Here is a 22,220-nt window from a genome sequence, read left to right on the forward strand (position 1 = left end):
AGAGAGAGAGAGAGAGAGAGAGAGAGAGAGAGAGAGAGAGAGGAAAAGGAAGGAAGGAAGGAAGAATGAAAGAAAGTTAGTTAAATAAAATAATTCTTTAAAAAAATTTTAAGTGATTAATTGCTCAATGCTTATAAAATGATTTTATGAAAGTTGTGACAAAATTAGTGGCTGTCATAATGCTTGACTTGTCTTCCTGGGAAAAAAAAATTCTTTGATTACATTAATACTTGAAGTCATCAGATTTATACTTTTGGGTTTTATATCTGTATATGAATTTTATCTGTTCATGTGCCATAGTAAGATAGTGAAAACAGCTACAAGTGTATGGTAGGAGGGTACATATGGAAACTTTCTGTATTGTCTGCTTAATTTTGCTGTGAATGTAAAGTAAATCTGCCTTAGAAAATTATGCCTATTATAAAGGTTTATATATAAAATCTATCTCATATGTGTATATAAAATTTCTGGGAACCAGCAGGTGGCATAGTGGTTGGAGTGCTGAACTCCCACATGGTTGATTGCAGTTCCAGTCCTAGACCTGGCAGTGTGAAGCTCACTCCAGGCGTGTGTGCATGCATGCCCCAAATCCCAGGAGGAGAATGAAGGAGAAGAGGTTGCAGAACGTGGCCATACCCCATGCTCCCCCTTTGTCTCTGGCGAGTACACACACTCCATTTCAAAAATTTCTCTCTTAAAAAAAAGAAAACAAAAAAGACTTCTGATACTAACTTCTTCACCTTTTCCTGGTTCATGTACCTGGAGCAGTTTTCTCAATGAATGCAGCTGGCCTTCTGTGAGTCAGGTGTTCAGTTTCTTCAAGAGACCAGTAGCATGCCAATAGCTGCTTTTTCTGAGAGATTTTTGCCATAGGGCATGTGCATTCAGTGGTGAGACAGAGAAACAGAAAGTGAGAAATCAACCCCAAAGAGGATGCTCACACCGCAATCCCTTGTCCATTCTCCTCTTGGGATCTTGGGCATGTACGCACACATGTCTGGCGTGAGTTTCAAGCTGCTGGGTCCAGAACTCTAACCATGGTCAATTATGTGAGTCCAACGATGTAGGCATCACACCATCTGCTGCTTCCCTCCCCTCTCCTCCCCCTTTTTAAAAAATTAGTGAGAGTGCGTGTGTGCTCACTGGAGAGAGAGGAATGTGTGTGTATATCTGTAGGGGTGCTTTCTCACCTCCCCATGGGGAATGATCACCCTGCAATCCCTTTCTCCTCCTTTCCCTCTTTTCAGGATTTGGGGCATGCACACATATGTGCCCAGCATGTTTTTCAGTCCTCTAGGTTCAGGACTCAAACCATGCAGGTCTGCTGTGTAGGATCTAGCTGCCTTAACTACCAGGCCACTGTCTGGCCCTCTGACTTTTAAAATCTGTTAGCCCTGTTTGAGAGACGAAGAGTCTAAAACACTAAAGACCCTTCTGGGAGAAATCTGTCACTCATTGTCTGAGGCTCCAGTCAGCAAAATTATCAGAAACTGTGACCTGGAGCTCAAAGGGTTCATTAGGACTATAGGGCTACATTGATTTTTGTAATTTTCAACAACTTTGAAATATTTCATAATTCTAAAAAAAAAAAAAGTGGGAAGAAGAACATTTATTTTAGCCAAGTTCGAACTTTGTACAAGGTCCTGACTAAAGGAGGAGCTTAGCCAGTTGAAATAACAAGAGAGAAATGCTGGACGGCTTGAGCGAATCCATCTGAGAACAGGGTATCATGAGGTAGGCTGGAGAGGATCTTAATTTTCAGGGTTAGGTGACCCATATTCAACCACATTCAAGATGACAGATTTCGTTCCAATGACATTGGGAAACCACTGATGGATTTCAATTAGTGCAGTGCTATGCAGATAATGGATCAGAGGATGGGAGAACAGAAAACGGAATGAAGAATGGACGTATAGATACCAGTGGAATCCAGCGTGACGATACCAGTGTGGATGGGTGGAAGTTTATAGATTTGAGATAAATCGTGGTGACAGTGTGTCTTACTCATGAATCGAATGTAGACATTTTGGGAAGGTTCGTTGATGGCAAACCAGAAAAAGATCAAATTTGATGTGAGAAGTCAATTACTGTTGTCCCTTAGCATCGTAGATCCGGCTTAAGTCCTTTATTTAAAATAGTGCATATGACCTACATACATCCTTCCATGTCCTTGATTTCCATGTTAATTGTAATACATCATACAATATAAATGCTGTGTAGATGGTTGTTAAACTGTATCGTTTAGGGAGTAATGACAAGGGGAAAATCTGTGCATGTTCAGTACAGAAGCAGCCATGGGAGGCCAAGCTGCGTAATACTCGTCAGTAGTAAGGCAATGTTTTTGAGCCACAGTTGGTTGGTTCCGGAAGTGGAACCTGTGGATATAGAGGGCTGGCTGTATTGGGTTCGAATACCTGTGAGACAGTCAAATGAAAAAGTTGAGGAGGTACTTCAATATACATTCTGGGCTAAGGGTGTGCTGGATAAGAAATTACTATTTAGGAACTGGAAACAAATTATTGGCGATATCTGAAGTCATGATAAATCACAGAGGAGGAGCACAAAGAATAGGAAGACCAGGGGGCAAGAGCTGACCCTGAGAAACTCGATGTGGAAAGATTGAATAGAAAGAGAGAGGTTCTAGTGGAAGACTGAGTGACCTCTGAGGCAGGAGGATGGTCAGGAAGACATACTGTCTGATTCAGTGCAGAAGATCACAGGGGCTGAACATAAATGATCTTGGCTTAGTTTTTTTTTTTTTTTTTTTTGGAGAGGTTTTTGCTTTAGGGCGCGTGTGCTCGCCAGACAGAGACAGAGAGATAGAAAGCGAGAAATCACCCCCTAGGGGGGATGGCCACGCCGTAATCCCTTCTCCTCCATTCTCCTCTCGGGATCTTGGGCATGCACGCACACACGCCCGGCGTGAGTTTTAAGCCACCAGGTCCAGGACATGAACCACGGTCGACTATGTGGGAGTCCAGCGACATAGCCATTATGCTAACTGCTGGCTTAATATTTTACTTATTGGTGTGTAATTTTTAGTTACTAGAGCTATAAGTATCATGGACTAAATACAAATTTATTTATATATGCACGTACATGAAAACATGAAGTTATATACTCCCTGGGCTTTGCATAGGAATTACTGAAGATAGCTAGGGAAACTTTTTTGAGCAGGTAAGCCTTAAGTAGGGTTTCCAATGGTGTGAAATTTTACTGGTGCACTTTTGAACATTACATTTTAAAAATGATGGTAAAAATATATAGAACATAATATTTACCATTTTAACCAGCTCAGTGGCATTATATATATTCAAATTTTTTGTGCAACTATCACTATCTTCCTTCAAAAAACTTTTCATTTTTCCATATTAAAACTCTAAACTCATGAAACCATCACCTTCCAAACCCTTCAGCCTCCTAGCTCTGGCAACCCTCATTCTACCTTACAATTCGGTGTGTTACATAATTGTAATCAAATAACATTTGTTCTTTTATAACTGGCTTATTTCACTTAGCATAATGTCAAGGTTCATTCATGTTGTAACATTTGTCAAAATTTTATTCCCTTTTCAGGCTGAATAATAGTATCCCACTGCATGTAGATGCCATAGTTCATTCATCCATTCATCTACTGAGAAGCTCTGGGTTGCTTCCACCCTTCAGCTCTCGTGACTAACACTGCTATGAATATGACCATACATGTATCTGTTTGAGTCTCTGCTCTTAATTCTTTGAGGCATATACCATATGCCCCAAACTGGAACTATTAAATCATGTGATAGTTCTATTTTTAATTATTTTAGGATCCGTCACATTGTTTTCCATAGCAACTTGAATCACTCTGCCCTTTTTCAACAATTGAGAAGGATTTCATTTTCTCCACATTTTTGTCAATACTCGTTACTTCTTCATTTTGTCTGTTTTTTGATAGTGGTCATCCTAATAGGTAGGAGGTGGTATCTCATCGTGATTCTGATTTATGTTTCCCAAATGAATGTCGGACCTTTCTGTGATTTGTATTTTGTTTTAATAAAATACAAATGTCTCTATAGGCTTTTTGGAATATCGTCAGTTTTTGACTCTTCTATATTCATGAACAAAATGATTGATTATGAATCTAGCAAAAACTCAAAGACAACAAAGAGGGAAAAAATACCAAATCATACTTTTGAAAAAGAACTTTACATTGTTTCAAAAGTAGAAAATTAATTTCTAACACTAAGTTTACTTCTATGAGAATGAGACAGAGAGTGGAAGAGTTTCGGAAGCTCTGACGGGGTCTGCATGCCACGATCTGCCTTCGGTCTTAGCTGGCCTAGATCATGGTTGTGCATGCATGAGTGCACCTGTCATATTGGGGAGGTCGCAGGAGGTGACCTTTCTCATATGGGTCCAGTTGCATTACCACCGCATCATCACCCGACCTTGGGAGAAAAACGTTGACATTCATGTTTTAAGTAACTTCTTGTCATTTTGTTCATGGTTTTATATAAGTAGCATGCCCGTTTATTTTTATTTTTACTTTATATTATGCTATGAGTCTTTCTAATGCTACTGAATCTTTCATGAAAATGAAAGATCAAACAGTAGAGATTATTTTAGAGTCAGACCCCTAACAATGATTGTTTCTGAATAAAGATCATGCGAAAGATCATTTAGTTTTATTTCTATGGTATTTTTCTTTTGTTCCTGGTGATAAAGAGTAGTTGAATAATGTGTAAGCTTTATTGTGTATAGCATATTCACCTCCTCCCCCTACAAAGACACGTGAGTTCATTTAGTTAAAATTCTCTTAGAAACCTAATCTCAGTGAAATTAATGCTTCGGTGTATGGTACCATACCTTGTTTGTGCAGAGTTGGGACTGAGAAGCCCATCTCTTGTTTCAGTTTATTGAAGAATCCTGTAGTGTCTTGTAAGCAAATTAATTTCTTTGAAAAGATTTTAATTGTCTTTCTATGTGAGTGTTTTAACAGAAATATATCTACCTGTTCTCTTTAACAGTTGTTTCGAGAAGTACGAATAATGAAGATACTAAATCATCCTAATATAGGTATGAAATTTATATATACAGTTACTGATAAAGTATTTTCCATAATTTGAGGGTAGTTGAAAAGATAACAATTTTAAGGATGCTTTATATAAACAGAAGAAAAGTGATAACCCAGTAAAGTCGTCCTTTGGACAAAAATATGTTGTAATACCTGAAGCCCACATATTGCTGTTTCTCACTTCCTTGCTGTCTTCTGCTGTCTGCTAAGATAATCAAAATGACTTGGAGTTAATGTATACAAATATGTTTCTACCTCTTTACTGCATCTGTCAAAATAGAGATTGTTTGTCATGTAGATATTTATGAAAGATGGTTCCTGTTATTTTAATAATATGTGCTTGGATTTGATAATAGTTTATGGACAAAATAATTACTCACATTTTAAAGAAAATAGAGTTGATTTTAACTTTAGTGAATTTTTTAGTAAGTTTTGATTTCCCTCCTAATTTATATAAATAAATTTATTTATCAGCTGTATTGTCACATGAGATCATTTGATTATAAGTAATAGACCATTCTTTTAAAATGTATTTTTAAACATTTGTTTCTTGTTCATTTAAAAACTATATGGTGTGGGACCAATAGTTGGTGTAATGGCTATGAACTCCCACGTAGTCGACCGCGGTTCAAGTCCCAGAACCAGTGGCTTAAACTCACGTTGGGCGCATGTGTGCGCATGCCCAAGATCCCAAGAGGAGAATGAAGAAGAAGGGATTGCGGCATGACCATTCCCCCTGGGGGATGATTTCTCGCTTTCTCTCTCTGTCTCTCTCTGTCTTTATGGCAAGCACACATGCCCTATAGCAAAAACCTCTCCCCCCCCAAAAAAAAACACAAACAAACAAACAAAAAACTACATGATGTTAGAGATATTAATGTGGTTATTTTGGTGACTGAATCATTTAATAGATTTTTTAGCCAGAAATTTTTACTCTATGACATTATTATAGGATTTTTACTTTTTAATGTACCAAAGATTGCTATTATTCAATTATTGTTATATACTAATGATAGCTCATTATAATATCTCTTTTTAAGCTTTTATTAAAATTCTGATTTTCTAGTTTTAAGATTTCCCTTTTTATTATCTTATTCTAATTCAAAAAAAGCAATCATTTTTTAATCCCAGAAACCTAACACTCTTAGGTCAAGACGTTGGTTCCAAATCACTGGTAAGTAGTTTTTTTTCCCATCGAAGTAATAATCCTTGAGAGACTTTTGAAATTAAAATCATTTTTCTTAGTTTTTAGTAAACACTCAGATTTTTCACAGGGTTAGTGTTATATTAAAATTTCTTAAAACATGTCTGTGTTTATAGAGTTAAATCTTTAATTTCTTTTTCCAGTAAAATTGTTTGAAGTTATTGAAACAGAGAAGACCCTCTATTTAGTCATGGAATACGCGAGCGGGGGTAAGGAGAAGGGGGGCGGAAAAGTTCTCTTTGTGAGACAATACAGAATTATTAGCACCAAAAAATGATTATTATGACATTTGTTCCTTCATGCCTGGGTGTTTGGTACCATAGCTTGTTTGTGCCGAATTGGGACTGAGAAACAAGTCTCTTGTTTCAGTTTGTTGAAGAATCCTGTAGTGTCTTATAAGCCAAATTAATTTCTTCAAAGAGATATTTTATAGTTATAAAATCTACAGTTTCATTTAAAAATTTTAAAGTGTTTTTACATTATATCTTAAGGAAAATTCAGTGTTTATTTTCCAGGCCTTTTGAATCCTACATTATTGATAGAATTTTTGGCTTATCTAAAGATTACTTAGAGACATTTTTTGAAATTCTGAATTTGTATTGTCATCTAATGAGTGTTTCGATTCACTAATCTAAATATTACATTGTGTGTTAATATTTCATGATATTATGATTAGAAGCTTTGGTTATAAGCAAGGAAATTCAAATATAGAATGTATTTAATAAAGTCTGTTGGAAATGTATGTTCTATGTCAGATGTTTATTTTACTGATTGTACATAAGACAGATTCTCAATACGTATACAATTTCAAGATAATCCATGAATTGTTTCAATTTAAACAAATATTGATTTATATATTTTATAAATTAGAGGATTGAGTTGTCAGGACGCTAGCAGGGTGTATTTGTAGTTGACTAAAATGTATTTTTTCATTATCATGGTGTCAAAAATAGAAATGATTTTTAAACATTGGTATATAATAGGAAATCACTTTCATCTCCTGCATTTACCTTTAAATAAGAAATGCTTCAGTCAGCTCAAAGAATGCTGAAAGGAAGGCTTTTAAGGGCTCAGAGAATGTTAGCAATTAAAGAAGAGAGAAGGTAGCTGAAATTACTTTGCTGATTAACTTTTTGCAAATCAATAGGACAATGTAGTGTTGAACTTATTGTAGACCCCTTTTAGCTAATAAACTTCATAGATTTTTATGATGGCTCAGATTTTATCTAGGGTGAAGCTGATTTATTCTACTCTGTACCATCTAAACTATCTATTTCTATACTGCTGCTTAGATTTCTAAATAATGTTATGACAAATATCAACTATATTTCATTTTTTAATTGTTTATGCAAATTAAATATTTCAGAAGGTTTTTTTGCAAAGCTTTTTCACCCTGAAGGTATTTCAGTATAACAGTAGGTTAAATTTATAGGTCAATCTCAAAACCTATTAATATTGTTACAGGAATTTTAAAAATTATATTAAAATGGCCATGCAAATTTACATAAAATGTAGGTCTATGATAAAACCAGTGAATTTGCAAATACCACATAATTAATTGCTTTTTTTTTTTGGTCTTTTAGTTAGATTTCTGTGATAATCTGTCAGCATAGGAATCCTGAATACTATTTTTAATTCAGTTAAATGCTTTTTTTTTTCTCATAGTAATGTAAAGCTTAGAAAAAGGGACTAGAACCTCCTTTTTTATTTTTTAGATTGAGATTTTTGCTATACAGCAAATGCACTTTCCAGAAAGATAGAGACAGTCAGAAAGTGAGAATTCACCCAAGAAAGATAGAGAGATAGAAAGCAAGAAATCACCCCCACACACACACCCCAGGGAGCATGGCCATCCCATATTCCCTTCTTCGTTTTCCTTTTGGGATTTAGGGCATACATGCACACATACCCGGCAGAACCTCCTTGATATGAGAAATTATAGGCAGCTAAAACAACCTTGTGGACACCTTTCTATTTTGATGAAAGGCCCATCACAGGGCTGTGTTAATGTTGATATGCATGCTGACTTAGTGGTTGATGATAAGTACAGTCAGCTCTCTGTTGGTGCTAATGAAGGGGAACAATGGCTGGACTTATAGGAACATGGAGGGCCCTCACTGCTCTCCTTCAATAGCACAGTTGGGTGTGTGGTGGAGTAGTAGTGTGGAGAGACCAGTACTGGTCCCTCATTCCGTTCTGACTGGTGATAGGTCTTCTTTGGATTTGTCAGTCAGTGATTCTGAAACAAAACCCTTCATGATTCTGCCACACCTAAAATCATTTTCTTTTTCAACTTATAAATGGCAAGATGACTGAAAAATGAAACTCTTGAGTGTTTTTCCTCTGAAGTTTCTAGATAGTTGAGGATTGGTCTGACATGCACACTAGAAATCTAGCATGAACAAGAGCTGAGTTGGAAAACTGCCTCTTTGTCAGGAGTTGATCAGTTGATTCTGGTTCACTAATAGAGTGAAGCTCTTCGGTGATTAGGAAATCAGGGAAATCTTAAAGTTTTTGAACCATATTTAATCCAAAGGAACCTGTTTGTGTGTTATTGCTACTCTGGAATGGTCTGTTTATTCTATTTTTTATTCATGCAAACAATATTTATTAAATGCTTACTCGCTTACTCTGTCCCAAGTAATATTCTAGGTGCTGTAAGTAATTGGTGAGCAAAGACAAAGTCTCTGCACCGAAAAAGATAACTTTCTAGTTGGGGAAGCAACTCATACACATTCAATATATGATAGGTTAAGGACTGAGTCATAAAAATATTGGGGTGCCAGCATTCCAGGCAGAGCTTAAGAATAAATAAAAAAATGTTAACTTTTTCCCAGCCCAAATTCACGCCTGTAGGATCAACTACTATTATGGGTTGATTAGAATGAACAACTATTAACATATATCTAGAATTAACTATTATAATAAGTCAACTAGAGCATCCATTCATTTCTCTGTTCACATCTCATTTAATTACTTAAATATTCCTGATATAATATGCTGTCTGATGTTGTAGATGTATTAGCATCATCTGACTACATCCATTACATATTTGAGTTTTAATATTTTTTATATCCTAGGACTGATATTACATATACACATATGTAATATGTCTATATATCTGGGTACTAATATATCATTTATTGAGTGCTTACTATAGGCCAGTTACTGTGCTAAGCACATGCATTATTTCATTTCGTTTCCATTACAGATATTTAAATAGGCTATAGGCAAAAACTGAGTCTTAATGAAGTCAAGACATTTTCTAACGTCTCCCAAGAGCTACTTAGAGGTAAACCAGGATTTACGCCAAAATTATTCTGATTAAAATGCTACAGTTTTGAGCTTTACAAGAGCTCTTGAAGTCATTTTGTGAGTTTTAAATACGAGGGGACTTCAAAAAGTTTGTGGAGAAGTGGATAAGTTTATTCATTTTGGTGCCGAAAATGTTTGAAATCCACACATAGTTTATTCATAATACATATTTTTCATGAACTTTTCAAAGATCCCTTGTATATAGTAGTCTCTTTTTATCTATAGTTTCATTTTCATGGTTTCAGTTATTAAAGTTAACTGTGGTCCAAAATAGGTGAGTACAGTAGAGTAAGCTATTTTGGGGGAGAGTGAGCAGTCATGTTCACATAACTTTTGTTATAGTGTATTGTTCCTTTTTTATTAATATTTATTTTGATCTCTTATTGTTCCTAATTAATACATTAAACTTATCATAGGTATGCGTGTATAAGAAAAAAAATATAGTATATATAGGATTAGGAATTGTCCACAGTTTCAGGCCTCCACTGAGGGTCTTGAACATAATCCTCATGAATAAGAGGAGACTACTATCATGTATATTTATAGGGTACAAAGTATAAGGATACAGAAAGTAAGTTTCTCTCATGTTGAGCTATTTTACTGTTAATACTGTAAAAGTTAATTTGTTTTTTTAAAATGATCACTAACTAGAGAAAATGATTATATAAAAAAAACAAACAAAAAACAACAACAAACAAACAAACAAAAAACTACAGACTTGTAAAGTAATAGATCCAGTACAAAATTTCTGTGGCCTGGAGCCAGCAGATGGCATAGCAGTTATGGTGCTGGACTCCCAGCATGGCCGACCACAGTTCAAGGTCTGACCCCGATAACTTGAAAGTCATGCCGGGCATGTGTGTGTGCTTGCCCAAGATCCTAGGAGGAGAATGTAGGAGAAGGGATTATGTTGTAGCCATCCCCCCGGGGGGGGGGAATGATTTCTCACTTTCCCTCTCCCTATCTCTGTCTCCCTGTCTCTTGGTGAGCACACGTGCCCAAAGGCAAAAAAAATCTATTTAAAAAAAGAAAGAAAAAGAAAAGTTTTATGACTTCTAGTTGTTTTTAAATTCTTTCCACAAATATTTCTCATCATTGCACTTTGTGTTCTGTTATGGAGATGGTGGTACAAATAAAGTACAGATATGATATTGCTCAAGTAATTTGCAATTTATTTGGAGCAACAGAGATGGACACACAGATGATTCATTTCTGTTAGTTTGCAGTCAACTGCCAAAATATATGAGATGAGTCCAGTGAGAATAAGTATAACCAAACTATAAGAAGGAAAAGAAAGAAATTAGTGTGGATGGAAATAATGAGATGGAATTTGATCAAGACTACATGACGGGTGGAATTTAAAAGAACAATCAAACATCATATAACTTTGTTATTTTGTTTGAGATGTAGGTCCCGAATACAAAGTCAAGTACAATTTTTGATTTCCCATACTGTGGCTTTCCTTTATTACAATGGATGTGAAGAGTTGATTATATTACTTAAAAGCAAAAAGCAAGTTTTCTTCATTATGTTTTATGACTTATTTTTCAGAGTTTTGCAAAATCATAAATCATGACTTATTTTTGAAAGTTTCACTGCAGATACTCAATTCTATATGTAATTTTCTTTTTCCTTTTTTAAAATTCATGTGTTAGTTTGTGACTTGCAAAGAGCTAGCAGAAAATTGTGGGCCAAGAGTTTTTTAAAAACAAGGCAAATATTTGACATTGCATATGCTGATAACCAAAAATTGATTGTATATTTTACTACCTGCTTTACCTTTCTGATTCAGGTGAAGTATTTGATTACTTAGTTGCCCATGGAAGAATGAAAGAAAAAGAGGCCCGTGCAAAATTTAGGCAGGTATGGAAAGTAGTTTTTAATTTTATTTTCTGGTATTTTTAGTGATCTACAATGGACAGTATCACAAACTGGACTTAAAGAGCACATGGGGTTTTTGTTAAATCCTTTTGATCAACTGGACTGGGGAGAAATGTTCACATATTGAAATGTTCACTTTGTAAGCTAAATAATTGAATGTATATAAAAAATTTTAAAAATAAAATAAAATAATGGAAAACACCGGAAAAGTAAATCAAGTCTTCTGCATTTAAATTTGAAATAGTACAGATAGTTATTTTTAGATGGTCATAGTGAGTTTTCAAAGTAAGACTCACCTTGTCAATGCTTTAAGAGTATGGAAATATGGACTAGACTAAGATGAGAAAGAAGTAATTCTTTGATGCCGTTATCCAATAATTATTATCAAGAGTTCTTAACCTTATGTATACAGCTAATGGAAAACACTGGAAATTTAAATCAAGTCTGCATTTAAATTTGAAATAGTACAGATAGTTATTTTTAGATGGTCATAGTGAGTTTTCAAAGTAAGACTCACCTTGTCAATGCTTTAAGAGTATGGAAATATGGACTAGACTAAGATGAGAAAGAAGTAATTCTTTGATGCCGTTATCCAATAATTATTATCAAGAGTTCTTAACCTTATGTATACAGCATGTATGTGTACTGTTTAAAGAAGTCATTGTGGTATTTTCTTTCATAATTAAAGCTGTCTTGGTATTATAAGTCATTTTTGTCAATTTAAAGACTGTGAGTGATTTTGTTTAGCTAAGTAGGCAAGGAACCTTGACAACATGGCAGATCATGGTAAGATATTCATATTTTCAACTTGACTATGACTTGTTATAAAAATGATAAAATAAGGAAAAGTAAATTTGTCTACAATTTTTTAGGACTGAAATGATTGAAATAAGCCTACTTATAAATTACTATAGAAATAACAACAAGCGAATTGTAAATTGTTCATAAAATTTACTGAAATAAATTTTCAGGAAACAACTATATCCAAACTTGCTCTCAGTGAATTCAAAATTTTCATTTTAAAGTGGCTCATTTTCTGTTCTGTAAGTGTGAACACTGATTCTACAATTAAAGTTCTGTAATTAATAGATTGAGGAAACACTAAATACTGATTCAAAACTTTCTCTAAGACATTGACATGTATGGTTAGCATATCATGCAATTGGAGATTTTTTCAAGGGGAAGAGGAAAAAACCTGGAGCCAGCAGATGGCATGGTGGTTAAAGGTTCTGGTTTCCCACATGGCCAACCTCAGTTCAAGTCCTGAACCTGGAGGCTTGCTTTCTCGCTTTCTCTTTCTCTCTCTCTCTCTGGTCAAATTAAAAAAAAAAAAATGAGAAGAAGAACAACAACAAATAGAATTAATTAAATAAATAAATCTTTTTAAAAATACTTATTCAAATTTTTTTTTGACATAATCTTCCTCTTCATTGATCATGGAGAATTTGTTGTATGGAAACTTTGCTATTAATATCTCGCAGGATTGCGTTTTGGAACGTGGTTTATGAAATGCTTTATATCAAAGATGTACATAGACTTTTTATTTGAGGTAGACTTCTAGGTACATTTATCTTAAAACGTCTAAATGTAAAGACACTGGTGATGAGGAAAGCAGCATTAAGAACCTGAATAGTGCTTATCCACATTTGTGAAATTCTTTCCTAACTGGGGATGCAAGTCCAAACTTACTCTTGAGTAAAACATTATAGACATTATTTTAAATACCATTATTATTTTACTATCAGTCACAGTAGTCACAGTAGACATAGTAGTACACCAGCAAGAAGATTCCCACTGGAGTTAAATACTCCCATTAATGTATATTTACATTAGTGTATATTTGAAGGTTATTGCAACTTACCCTTATTTTTGGTCAGCTAGTTTTACGTATTTGTTGAAAACATAGTGTGTATAGAAAATTGGATTAAATATTATCTCAAATTAGAAAGGTTGAAAATGCCTGCTATTAGAAGAGCTTGCCATCTTAATAGGTGGGTGGGAGCAGGAGGTTGGGACATAGATGTTTTCATGTTGATTGAAAAATTACTAAAATTGACTTGATTTTTTAAATAAAATATGAATTATTTTCAAATCAGCTTTATATTCTTCATGTTGCAGAAGTTAAATATCAAACGGATGCCATTTAAAATGTAAAACAATGGGACATGTTTTTGTTATAAGTAATCATTTATTGTAAATGCTAAATGTATTTAATTTTGATATATGTTCCCCCAAAACTAAAAAGGAGCTACTCACATTTTAGAAACCAGGGTTGTACACACACACACACACACACACACACACATGTGCACACATACACGTTATTTTGTAATAATTGTCTAACAAAAGGTTATATTTGTTTTTGAAGGACTTGTTTTTCTTTTGGGGATTTTTTTTTTATTTTAATTTGTTATAGGTTGAATTAATCTGCCAGAGAGAGAGAGGTGGAAGAGTGAGAAAGTATCCCCCAGGGATGGCCATGCCACAATCCCTTCTCCTATATTCTCCTCTAAGGATTTGGGCATGCACTCACATGTGCCTGATATGTTTTTCATGCCACTGGGTCTGGAACTCAAACCTCATAGTCAGCCATGTGGGATCTAGCTGCCTTAACCACTATGCCACTAGCTGGCCTCATTCTGGATTTAGATAATTAATAAGTACTTATTTATTTTATTTGCTCTGTATCTTAAGAATTAAAAAAAAAATTAACAGTGAAAAGATGTACTATATTAGCAAGGATGTACATATGTATATATACATGTATGTACAATGGCTTGAGAAACACCGGGAGGAAAATGGAGAAGGGATTGCCATGTGGCCATTCCCCCTGGGGGTATTTTCTCATCCCTTTCAACCCCCAACTCATGTATGTATGTGTTCGTGTGTTTATACACACTCTATTGGATATACCAAATACACTACAACAGTTTAAGACCACACTACAATGCCTCTGTATTTCTGAAGATTTGAGGACCTACCAAAAAAAATCACAGTTTTTTCAACTCTCCCAATATCAGTGCTACTACTTTAAGCATGGCAATTCCTGACCCACTTAGAAATAAGTGCAAAGCATCCCCAACACCTGCACCTCTCTGGAAAACAGTGACATATATAGTCTTGAGGTCAGTGCGAGGCAGTCAGTCATGCTTTCAAATTCATAATAGGAGACTCACAGGGAAGTTCCTACATCCTGTTTAGGGAGGTACAGAATGGGAAGGTCTCACGCATAGAGTTATACAGTGTAATTTGGGGCTTGTGATTAGGGATTCTTGCAGTGAGTGCAAGCCAGAATTTCTTTTAAGGCAGAAATTGTGCCATGATAGGCAGGTGTGGTTAAGACTATAAACCACCATTGTGGGACTCAGAGGTCCCAGAGTGTGGGGAGAATGCATGCTTCATATAGAGCATTCTCTTTGATTATCTTTCCATCCTTAAAGCTCTAAGGACCAGCAGATAGCGTAATGATTACATAGCAGGACTTCCACATGACCGACCACAGTTTGAGTCCCAGATCCAGAAACTTAAAAAAAGCTAAGACCAGGTGCATGTGTGTGCATATCCAATATCCCAAGAGGAGAAAGGAGAAGAAATTCTAGTGTGGCCATCCTCCCTGGGGGTGATTTTTCACTTTCTGTCTCTCTGTCTCTCTGCATGCACCCTATAGCAAAACATCTCTTGCTCTTAAAAAAAAAAAAAAGAAAAGAGAGAAAGAAAAGAAAGAAAGGCTTTAAGATTCAGAAAATTTTTGATTTCAGAAATTCCTATGGAATTTCATAGAGACCATTCTGAGTGATGTAAAATGCATGGCCTCTAATCATGTTTGGTAACCGGATTGTTAACCTGTAACACAGCTTCACTGAATCATACAGATATGCGCCTTGTTAAAGATAATATTATCAGCACATTTTTGTCACTCATGATACAAAAATAGTCTTAGGAGTACACAGTACACTGTATAGTGTATCCAAAAATAAAAAATATATATAAATGTATATATTTTGGGAACCAGCAGGTGGTATGATGGTTAAGGTGCTGGACATTCCCACATGGCCAACCACGGTTCAAGTCCTAGACCTGATGGCTTGCTTTCTCACTTCCTCTCTCTCTCTTTCTCTCTCTCTCTCTCTCTCTCTCTCTCTCTCTTTGGTCAAATTAAAATAATAAATGGATGAATAAATAAAAATAAATAATTTTTTTAAAACTGTATATATTTTGGCTAATGAGTATTTATTGAAAATGAAGTATTCGAATTTTGAATAATTTTGCTTAAGAAAAGCAGTACTATGAGTATGTATCATTAGGTTCTGCTGTGTTTTGGGGATTCACACTTCAGATTGGTTATAACCATTTCTAGTCACCGTGCCCCAAAACAGTTAAGTGTTTCTACAGTACCTGCTTAGTTTGGAATTCAAGGATTTCTACCAACTTGTCATGGTGCTCGACTGCCACTGTCACCATTTTGCCACCTACATTTTGAATACTGTGTTCCCTCAATGGTAGTGCATTTTACCGCCTTATCCCTACCATCTCATCCCCAAACCATCACATTTAAGAATATTGCTGTTCTTCAAGAATGGCTTTGATCAAATCGCACCGACTCCAGAAAGCATTTACAAATGAAATTATTTTTTTTTCTATGAGTCTCTCACTTTTTTGTACTTCAGCTTCTGTGGTTCTACTTTGTATTATAGTTACTCACATACAAATGTTCACTTCTTAATCATATTGTAAGCTCTTTCAGGCTAGGGTCCATGTACTGCTCATTTTTTGCACTCCCCTAGAAACCAGCACAGTTTCTTGCTTATAGCAGGTACTCAATAAACTGTTGAATCAAAATGAATTTAATTGACTCATATTACTCACTTTGTATTAAGGATTTTGTTTTGAATTCATGTCTTCTCTGTCTTTGAGTCATTTTAATATACATTAGAGTAACTTTATAATATTGAAATAATTGGTTTTACTTCTACCGTGAAGTCTCATTTTTTTTTGTCATCTATTTTCTTAGTAGCATGGTCATACTTCATATCACCTACAGACCTTAAAAAAATCTCATATGTATCTCTGTTTGTAAATGCCTAACTAGCCATCAGCATTCAAACTGTGTTTACATTTAACTGAACCTACAGAATTGAATGTTCTGCTGTGCATTAACATGGTTATTCTTCTATATATCAGATGTAATTAGATATACAAAATAGTTCCTAACTGCTATCAGATTCTTAACATTTCTATATTTTATGTAATTAAGAACAATCATAGAATCATTTCTATTCTATTTCTCAATTATATTTTTGGTCCTTAAACTGTTGGGCTTCTCCCTGTGTAGCCCTTGTCCCTCAGTAGTTTCTTAATCAAAACTTATGGCAGCATCCAACACCTGGTGACAGGCATAGGACACTTCATATGACGTATTCTAATTTACTGAATTAGTGACAAGATTTCATTTTATTTTTCCCTCTTTGATGATTGGGTTTCTTTTAAGGCACAAAATTTGCCTATCTCTTTATATGTGAGCAGATAGATACAGGATATTGTTAAATAACTAACACATTGATAAACTATAAACACACTAGCATCACTAAAGCAACGTGCTTTAACACATTCGATATAATTTCTAGAATAGAATATTGCTTTCTTAACTCTAGCCAACAATCTTGAAATACCTGAACTACTAGATCGTCGGAAAAGTCATGACATATTTTTCTATGCAAAAATGCATTATGACTTTCCCAGCAACCCAATAATTCACAGGTACCGAAGCTCTGATTCCAACATTGTAATTGATTATTTGACTAAAACGACTGACTATGTACAATCATGTGAACAGAAAAATAACAACCCATAAAAAATCTTCACAGATTTGGTCAAAACAATATTTTAGTAAAAGAATATTGCTTTTCCACGTTATCTACCAAAGTTTTCTGTAAAAGTTTCATCATTTAATATGTATAATTTTTCTGAACTAAAGAAATAGTGAGATTATTAAATAGGACCTTGAAAATCCAAGTTACTGATTTATGGAAATTGGAGGGATAACTGGGCAAAATTGAAATGTTTTTACCATAAAATAATTTAGACTCTCTTACCCGAATATTTATTTCAGATTGTATCTGCCGTACAGTATTGTCATCAAAAGTGTATTGTTCACCGTGATCTTAAGGCAAGTGCAGATTTTATAGCTATTAACACTTATGTAAAAGTAGTCTGAGAGCTGTCTTCTTGACGCATTAACTGTTCCAGTCACTGTACAAAGTAATTAATTTTTCATTACTTCTCAGAGCATCTTTGTGGAAGGCAGTGAAGAAAATAGAAAATGAAAATATAAATGAAAGGTTATCTAGCATTAAAGCTTAGAGGATTTTATTTACCATTAATTACCTTGTTTTAATTAGATAATGTGGAGCTTTGTCCTTATCTAAACATGCCTGAGCTCCCAGCCAGACGGAAGCAGTCAGGGCCCAGATGCATGTTTGTCTGATGTAAGAACAAGTTTTCATTCTCTGCATTGAAGCTCAAAGAAATAAATAGTTTTAAAATATTATTATCAACACAAAATACATGGGATTGGTATAAGCTAGCATACTTTGGGGTTTAAAAAAAAAGTACTAATAAAGAAATGGTTGTGGCTAAATTATTAGGTCATGACATATTTTTTGTATAGAAAACGACGTCATGACTTTCCTGACAACCTAATAGTTTCTTATAAAAAAAAAAATAAATGAAGATAAATACTCCTGGGGCTTTTTAAAACACATTAAGCCTTTCTTCAGCTTAGTCACATTTTAATGCTTTTTGGAACCTGACATATTTTTTGTATAGAAAACGACGTCATGACTTTCCTGACAACCTAATAGTTTCTTATAAAAAAAAAAAATAAATGAAGATAAATACTCCTGGGGCTTTTTAAAACACATTAAGCCTTTCTTCAGCTTAGTCACATTTTAATGCTTTTTGGAACCTGAGAAAACACATCTACAGAGTAACCTGTAACTTTGTCCGTCTGTCCATCAGCTGTAATAATAGAATTTGAAACAAAACATGTTCAAAAGCAAGTCCTTTATTAAATTGCTTGAATTTACCAAAGGCACATTTAAAGTTTGTTTATTTTTACTTACACAGTACTTTGTTGAGGACATGTTCTATAAGCGGGAACAAAAGAATAAATCCAGAAGTCACAAAAGCCCTGACTGGCAGTTATTTTAGATAGAACCTTGAGCCTCGCTTGAACCAACAATTCCCTATTAAAATGAAGCTCCTTAGGGGAGCTTGTTGGTTTAAGTCAGAGATGGATTACTGTCATGTTGATCTGTGCTCTTTAGAGCAGCTCACATTAAACTACAATTCAGGATGTTTTTTACTTGAGGGGGAAATGGGTTTTAAATAAGTAGTGGGATATAATGGGCTTAAAAAAACTTTCTTAATATTTGCACATCTGCATATAAATGAGAACCTTATTATGTAATGTGTTAAAATTCAGTCTGAAGTCGATATAATTCTGAATAGTTTACACATCGAAGTACCCTACTGGGCTTCTAAATTTGGCATTGCATTTAAGAACGAGGGAAGAAACATAAAAATTTGGGATCTGAAACAGTGATAGCGATTATTTTTATATTACGTGAGTTTTTTACATTGTCCTTTTTATTATTTTCCTCTTAGGCTGAAAACCTTCTCCTTGATGCTGATATGAATATTAAAATTGCTGACTTTGGTTTTAGTAATGAATTCACAGTGGGGAACAAATTGGACACATTTTGTGGAAGCCCACCCTATGCTGCTCCTGAGCTTTTCCAAGGAAAGAAGTATGATGGGCCCGAAGTGGATGTATGGAGTCTTGGCGTCATTCTCTATACATTAGTCAGTGGCTCCTTGCCTTTCGATGGCCAGAACTTAAAGGTATCAGCTAAATTCCACTTAACATTTTACCTGCAAATACGATTGTTTTCAAAGCCGGTTGTAAGTGCTTCCTTTTGCCTCTTCAAGGAACTGCGGGAGCGAGTCCTACGAGGGAAGTACCGCATCCCCTTCTATATGTCCACAGACTGTGAAAATCTTCTGAAGAAATTATTAGTGCTGAATCCCATAAAGAGAGGCAGCTTGGAAGTAAGTAGTTTCCTGTACTCCAGATTGGAAGTTGATTAGGGACTGAAGAATGTGTTTTTTCTTTTTTTTTTTTTTTTAAGAGGTTTTTGCTATAGGGCACGTGCGCTCACCAGAAAGACAGAGAGAGACAGAGAGACAGAAAACAAGAAATCACCCCCCAGGGGGGATGGCCACACCACAATCCCTTCTCCATTCTCCTCTTGGGATCTTGGGCACGCACACACACACACCCAGCGTGATTTTAAGCCACCGGGTCAGGGACTCGAACCGCGGTCGACTACATGGGAGTCCAGCGACATAGCCATTACACTAACTGCTGGTCCCTGAAGAATGTGTTTTTTCAATAAGAAAATTGCCAAACCATCTATTTTGCCTTTTGTTTAAAGGTAGGGAAAATGACATGATTTTTTTTTTCATTATTCAAAAGTTGTCACAGTAGGTTTCTCTAAAGCCTGTTATTTTTTTCTTTGTCCTTAGGTAAAGTATTAATTTAAAACAACATAAAAATAAGGATAAAGTTGACTTTTAGTTGTAGAAGGAGGAAGTCCTAGCTTCTGTCAGAAATTGCTTGGTCCAAAACAGAAACTTTGTTTTTAGTAAGTACTCAATGACTATTTCAAGGATAAAAGAAGTTAGTGAAAATTCTAATTCACTGAATACTTACTGGCTATGTGTGAAATTGGTATCTGGTATTGAAAAATTGAATAGAAACCTCTCAATCTCAGTATAGAAAATTTACAAATATTTAAGTAGAACATATTAGAAACAAGTATTTTATTTCTTAATACACTTGTGGCGTTGCCTACATACATTCCATTCCATATGCAAAGTTATTTATAATAACGGATGCTGTTCTAAGCGTCCTGAATATGTCAGCCGGATAATGTCAGAGGGTCACATAACCGATATGTCTAACTTTTTTCCTCCTGACACCGCAATTAGATGAACTAACTTATAAAGTATTTTCCCATCTGTCTTTAAGAATGATATTTTGGCCTGCAGTATAATTTCAGAGATTTAGCATATGTTCTTCACTAGTGCTTTTTGTCTTCTTTTGTTTGCCTGAGTAGCAAGGGCAAAAAAGTTCAGAGAAGGAGCCTCATTTAGACTGTACTTTTTTAGTGTAGCAATGGGGCTTTCTAGCACAGACTCCATGCTGGTGAGGAGGTAGCCTTATATGCACCTTCTTTGACTACAGAGCTCTCAGGTTGGTTTAGGCTTTGTATTTTTTATTTCCACAAATATCTTTCACTAAAAGATATAGTACATTTTGATGGAAGTTAAGGGATGGTGACTTCCATTGGGAAAATTATTTTATATGCTTTGTATCAATGGATCCATTGCCAGCTATTTTTTACTAAATTATTTATTTAAATGCAGTTAGTTCCTTTTTACAATTTTTGTGTTTATTTTCCTTTGGGGGTAAAAGGCTATGTTAATAATGCTTTAATCAAGAACATTTACAGTAACAAGTCCATTTTTTTTTTTTGAGAGGTTTTTGCTATAGAGTTCATGCACTCGCCAGAAAGACAGAGAGAGACAGAGACAAAAAGCAAGAAATCACCCCCAAGGGGGGGTGGCCACACTGCAATCTCTTCTCCTCCATTCTCCTCTCAGGATCTTGGGCACGCACGCACATGCACCCAGCATGAGTTTAAGCCACCACATCTGGGACTTGAACCACAGACGATTACATGGGAGTCCAGCGACATAGCCATTACGCTAACTGCTGGTCCCACAAGCCCACTTTCATATCACTGCTTTTCTAAGTCTATTTTCAACCATTATTCTTAGAAAAATTCTATGAAATGGTTTAAAAGTTAGCATTGTTGACTAAATTTCAGTTCTAAAATTTTAGACCTTTAGAGAACATAAATCTCTTATTCCTGTGTTATGAGCCGCTTTTATCATGGGAACCCACTTTACCTGAGTGTCACTTAATAAAATGCTCAGAGCTGAAGCAGCAGCTCAACTAATGAGAGCAAGAAAGAACCTACAAAAATTACTTCAGAGGAGTAGGATCTTACAAACTTCTGTGGGCAGTTGATAAGGTATGTCATGTCTTAAAACCAAAGAAGTTAGTCTTTCATCCTAAGCCTTTTAATGAGAGAGTTTTTTGAGCTGTAGAGTTTATTGAGTTGAATTTAGAAGCCAGATGATTATCATTATAACATTTGATCATCAGAATCTCAAGTTGATTTCTTTGAATATAGTCTGGAACCTCTTGTTCCAACTTACCAAAACTAAGTTTTTCAGGCACAGAATCATGGGTCCACACTGGGAATATTATCATATTATTCTGAATATCACTATACAAAGACTGGTCTGCTTCACAATTTTCAGAAATAGCTTTGCAGAGAAACCTGATACCATGTTTTTTTTTAAAAAAAGAGGTCTTTCTTACACCAAACATTTAGAAACACCTCTTGAAATATTAGTGACTTAAAAAATTGTGTAGTTTTCATTTTTAATTTTTCATGCCAAATATTATCAGTTTTATGGTGAAATGTTTGTAAACCATAAGAAAATAGCTATTTTCAAAATACTCATCTTCGCTTACATAAACACAGCTTTTAATTCAGTTGCAATGTTGTCATGTCAGGTTGCAATCATCTTTTTTGGAAAGTTTAAGGTTTTTGGTGTGTACTTTTGTTTTAT

General features: G+C 35.0%; 1 protein-coding gene across 1 annotated transcript in view; it reads left to right on the forward strand.

Moving 5' to 3' along the window:
- Positions 1-22,220, forward strand: part of MARK1 (microtubule affinity regulating kinase 1) — an 83,538-nt gene that overhangs the window by 33,739 nt on the left and 27,579 nt on the right. Inside the window, exons 5-10 of the mRNA XM_006170193.2 lie at positions 5,007-5,055; positions 6,401-6,466; positions 11,365-11,435; positions 17,563-17,619; positions 19,119-19,355; positions 19,443-19,562. Coding sequence (XP_006170255.1) covers positions 5,007-5,055; positions 6,401-6,466; positions 11,365-11,435; positions 17,563-17,619; positions 19,119-19,355; positions 19,443-19,562 — 600 coding nt within the window. The remainder of the gene's footprint in view (positions 1-5,006; positions 5,056-6,400; positions 6,467-11,364; positions 11,436-17,562; positions 17,620-19,118; positions 19,356-19,442; positions 19,563-22,220) is intronic.

This window comes from Tupaia chinensis, unplaced genomic scaffold, assembly GCF_000334495.1.
Source record: "Tupaia chinensis unplaced genomic scaffold, TupChi_1.0 Scaffold148108_1, whole genome shotgun sequence".
Taxonomy (NCBI): domain Eukaryota; kingdom Metazoa; phylum Chordata; class Mammalia; order Scandentia; family Tupaiidae; genus Tupaia; species Tupaia belangeri.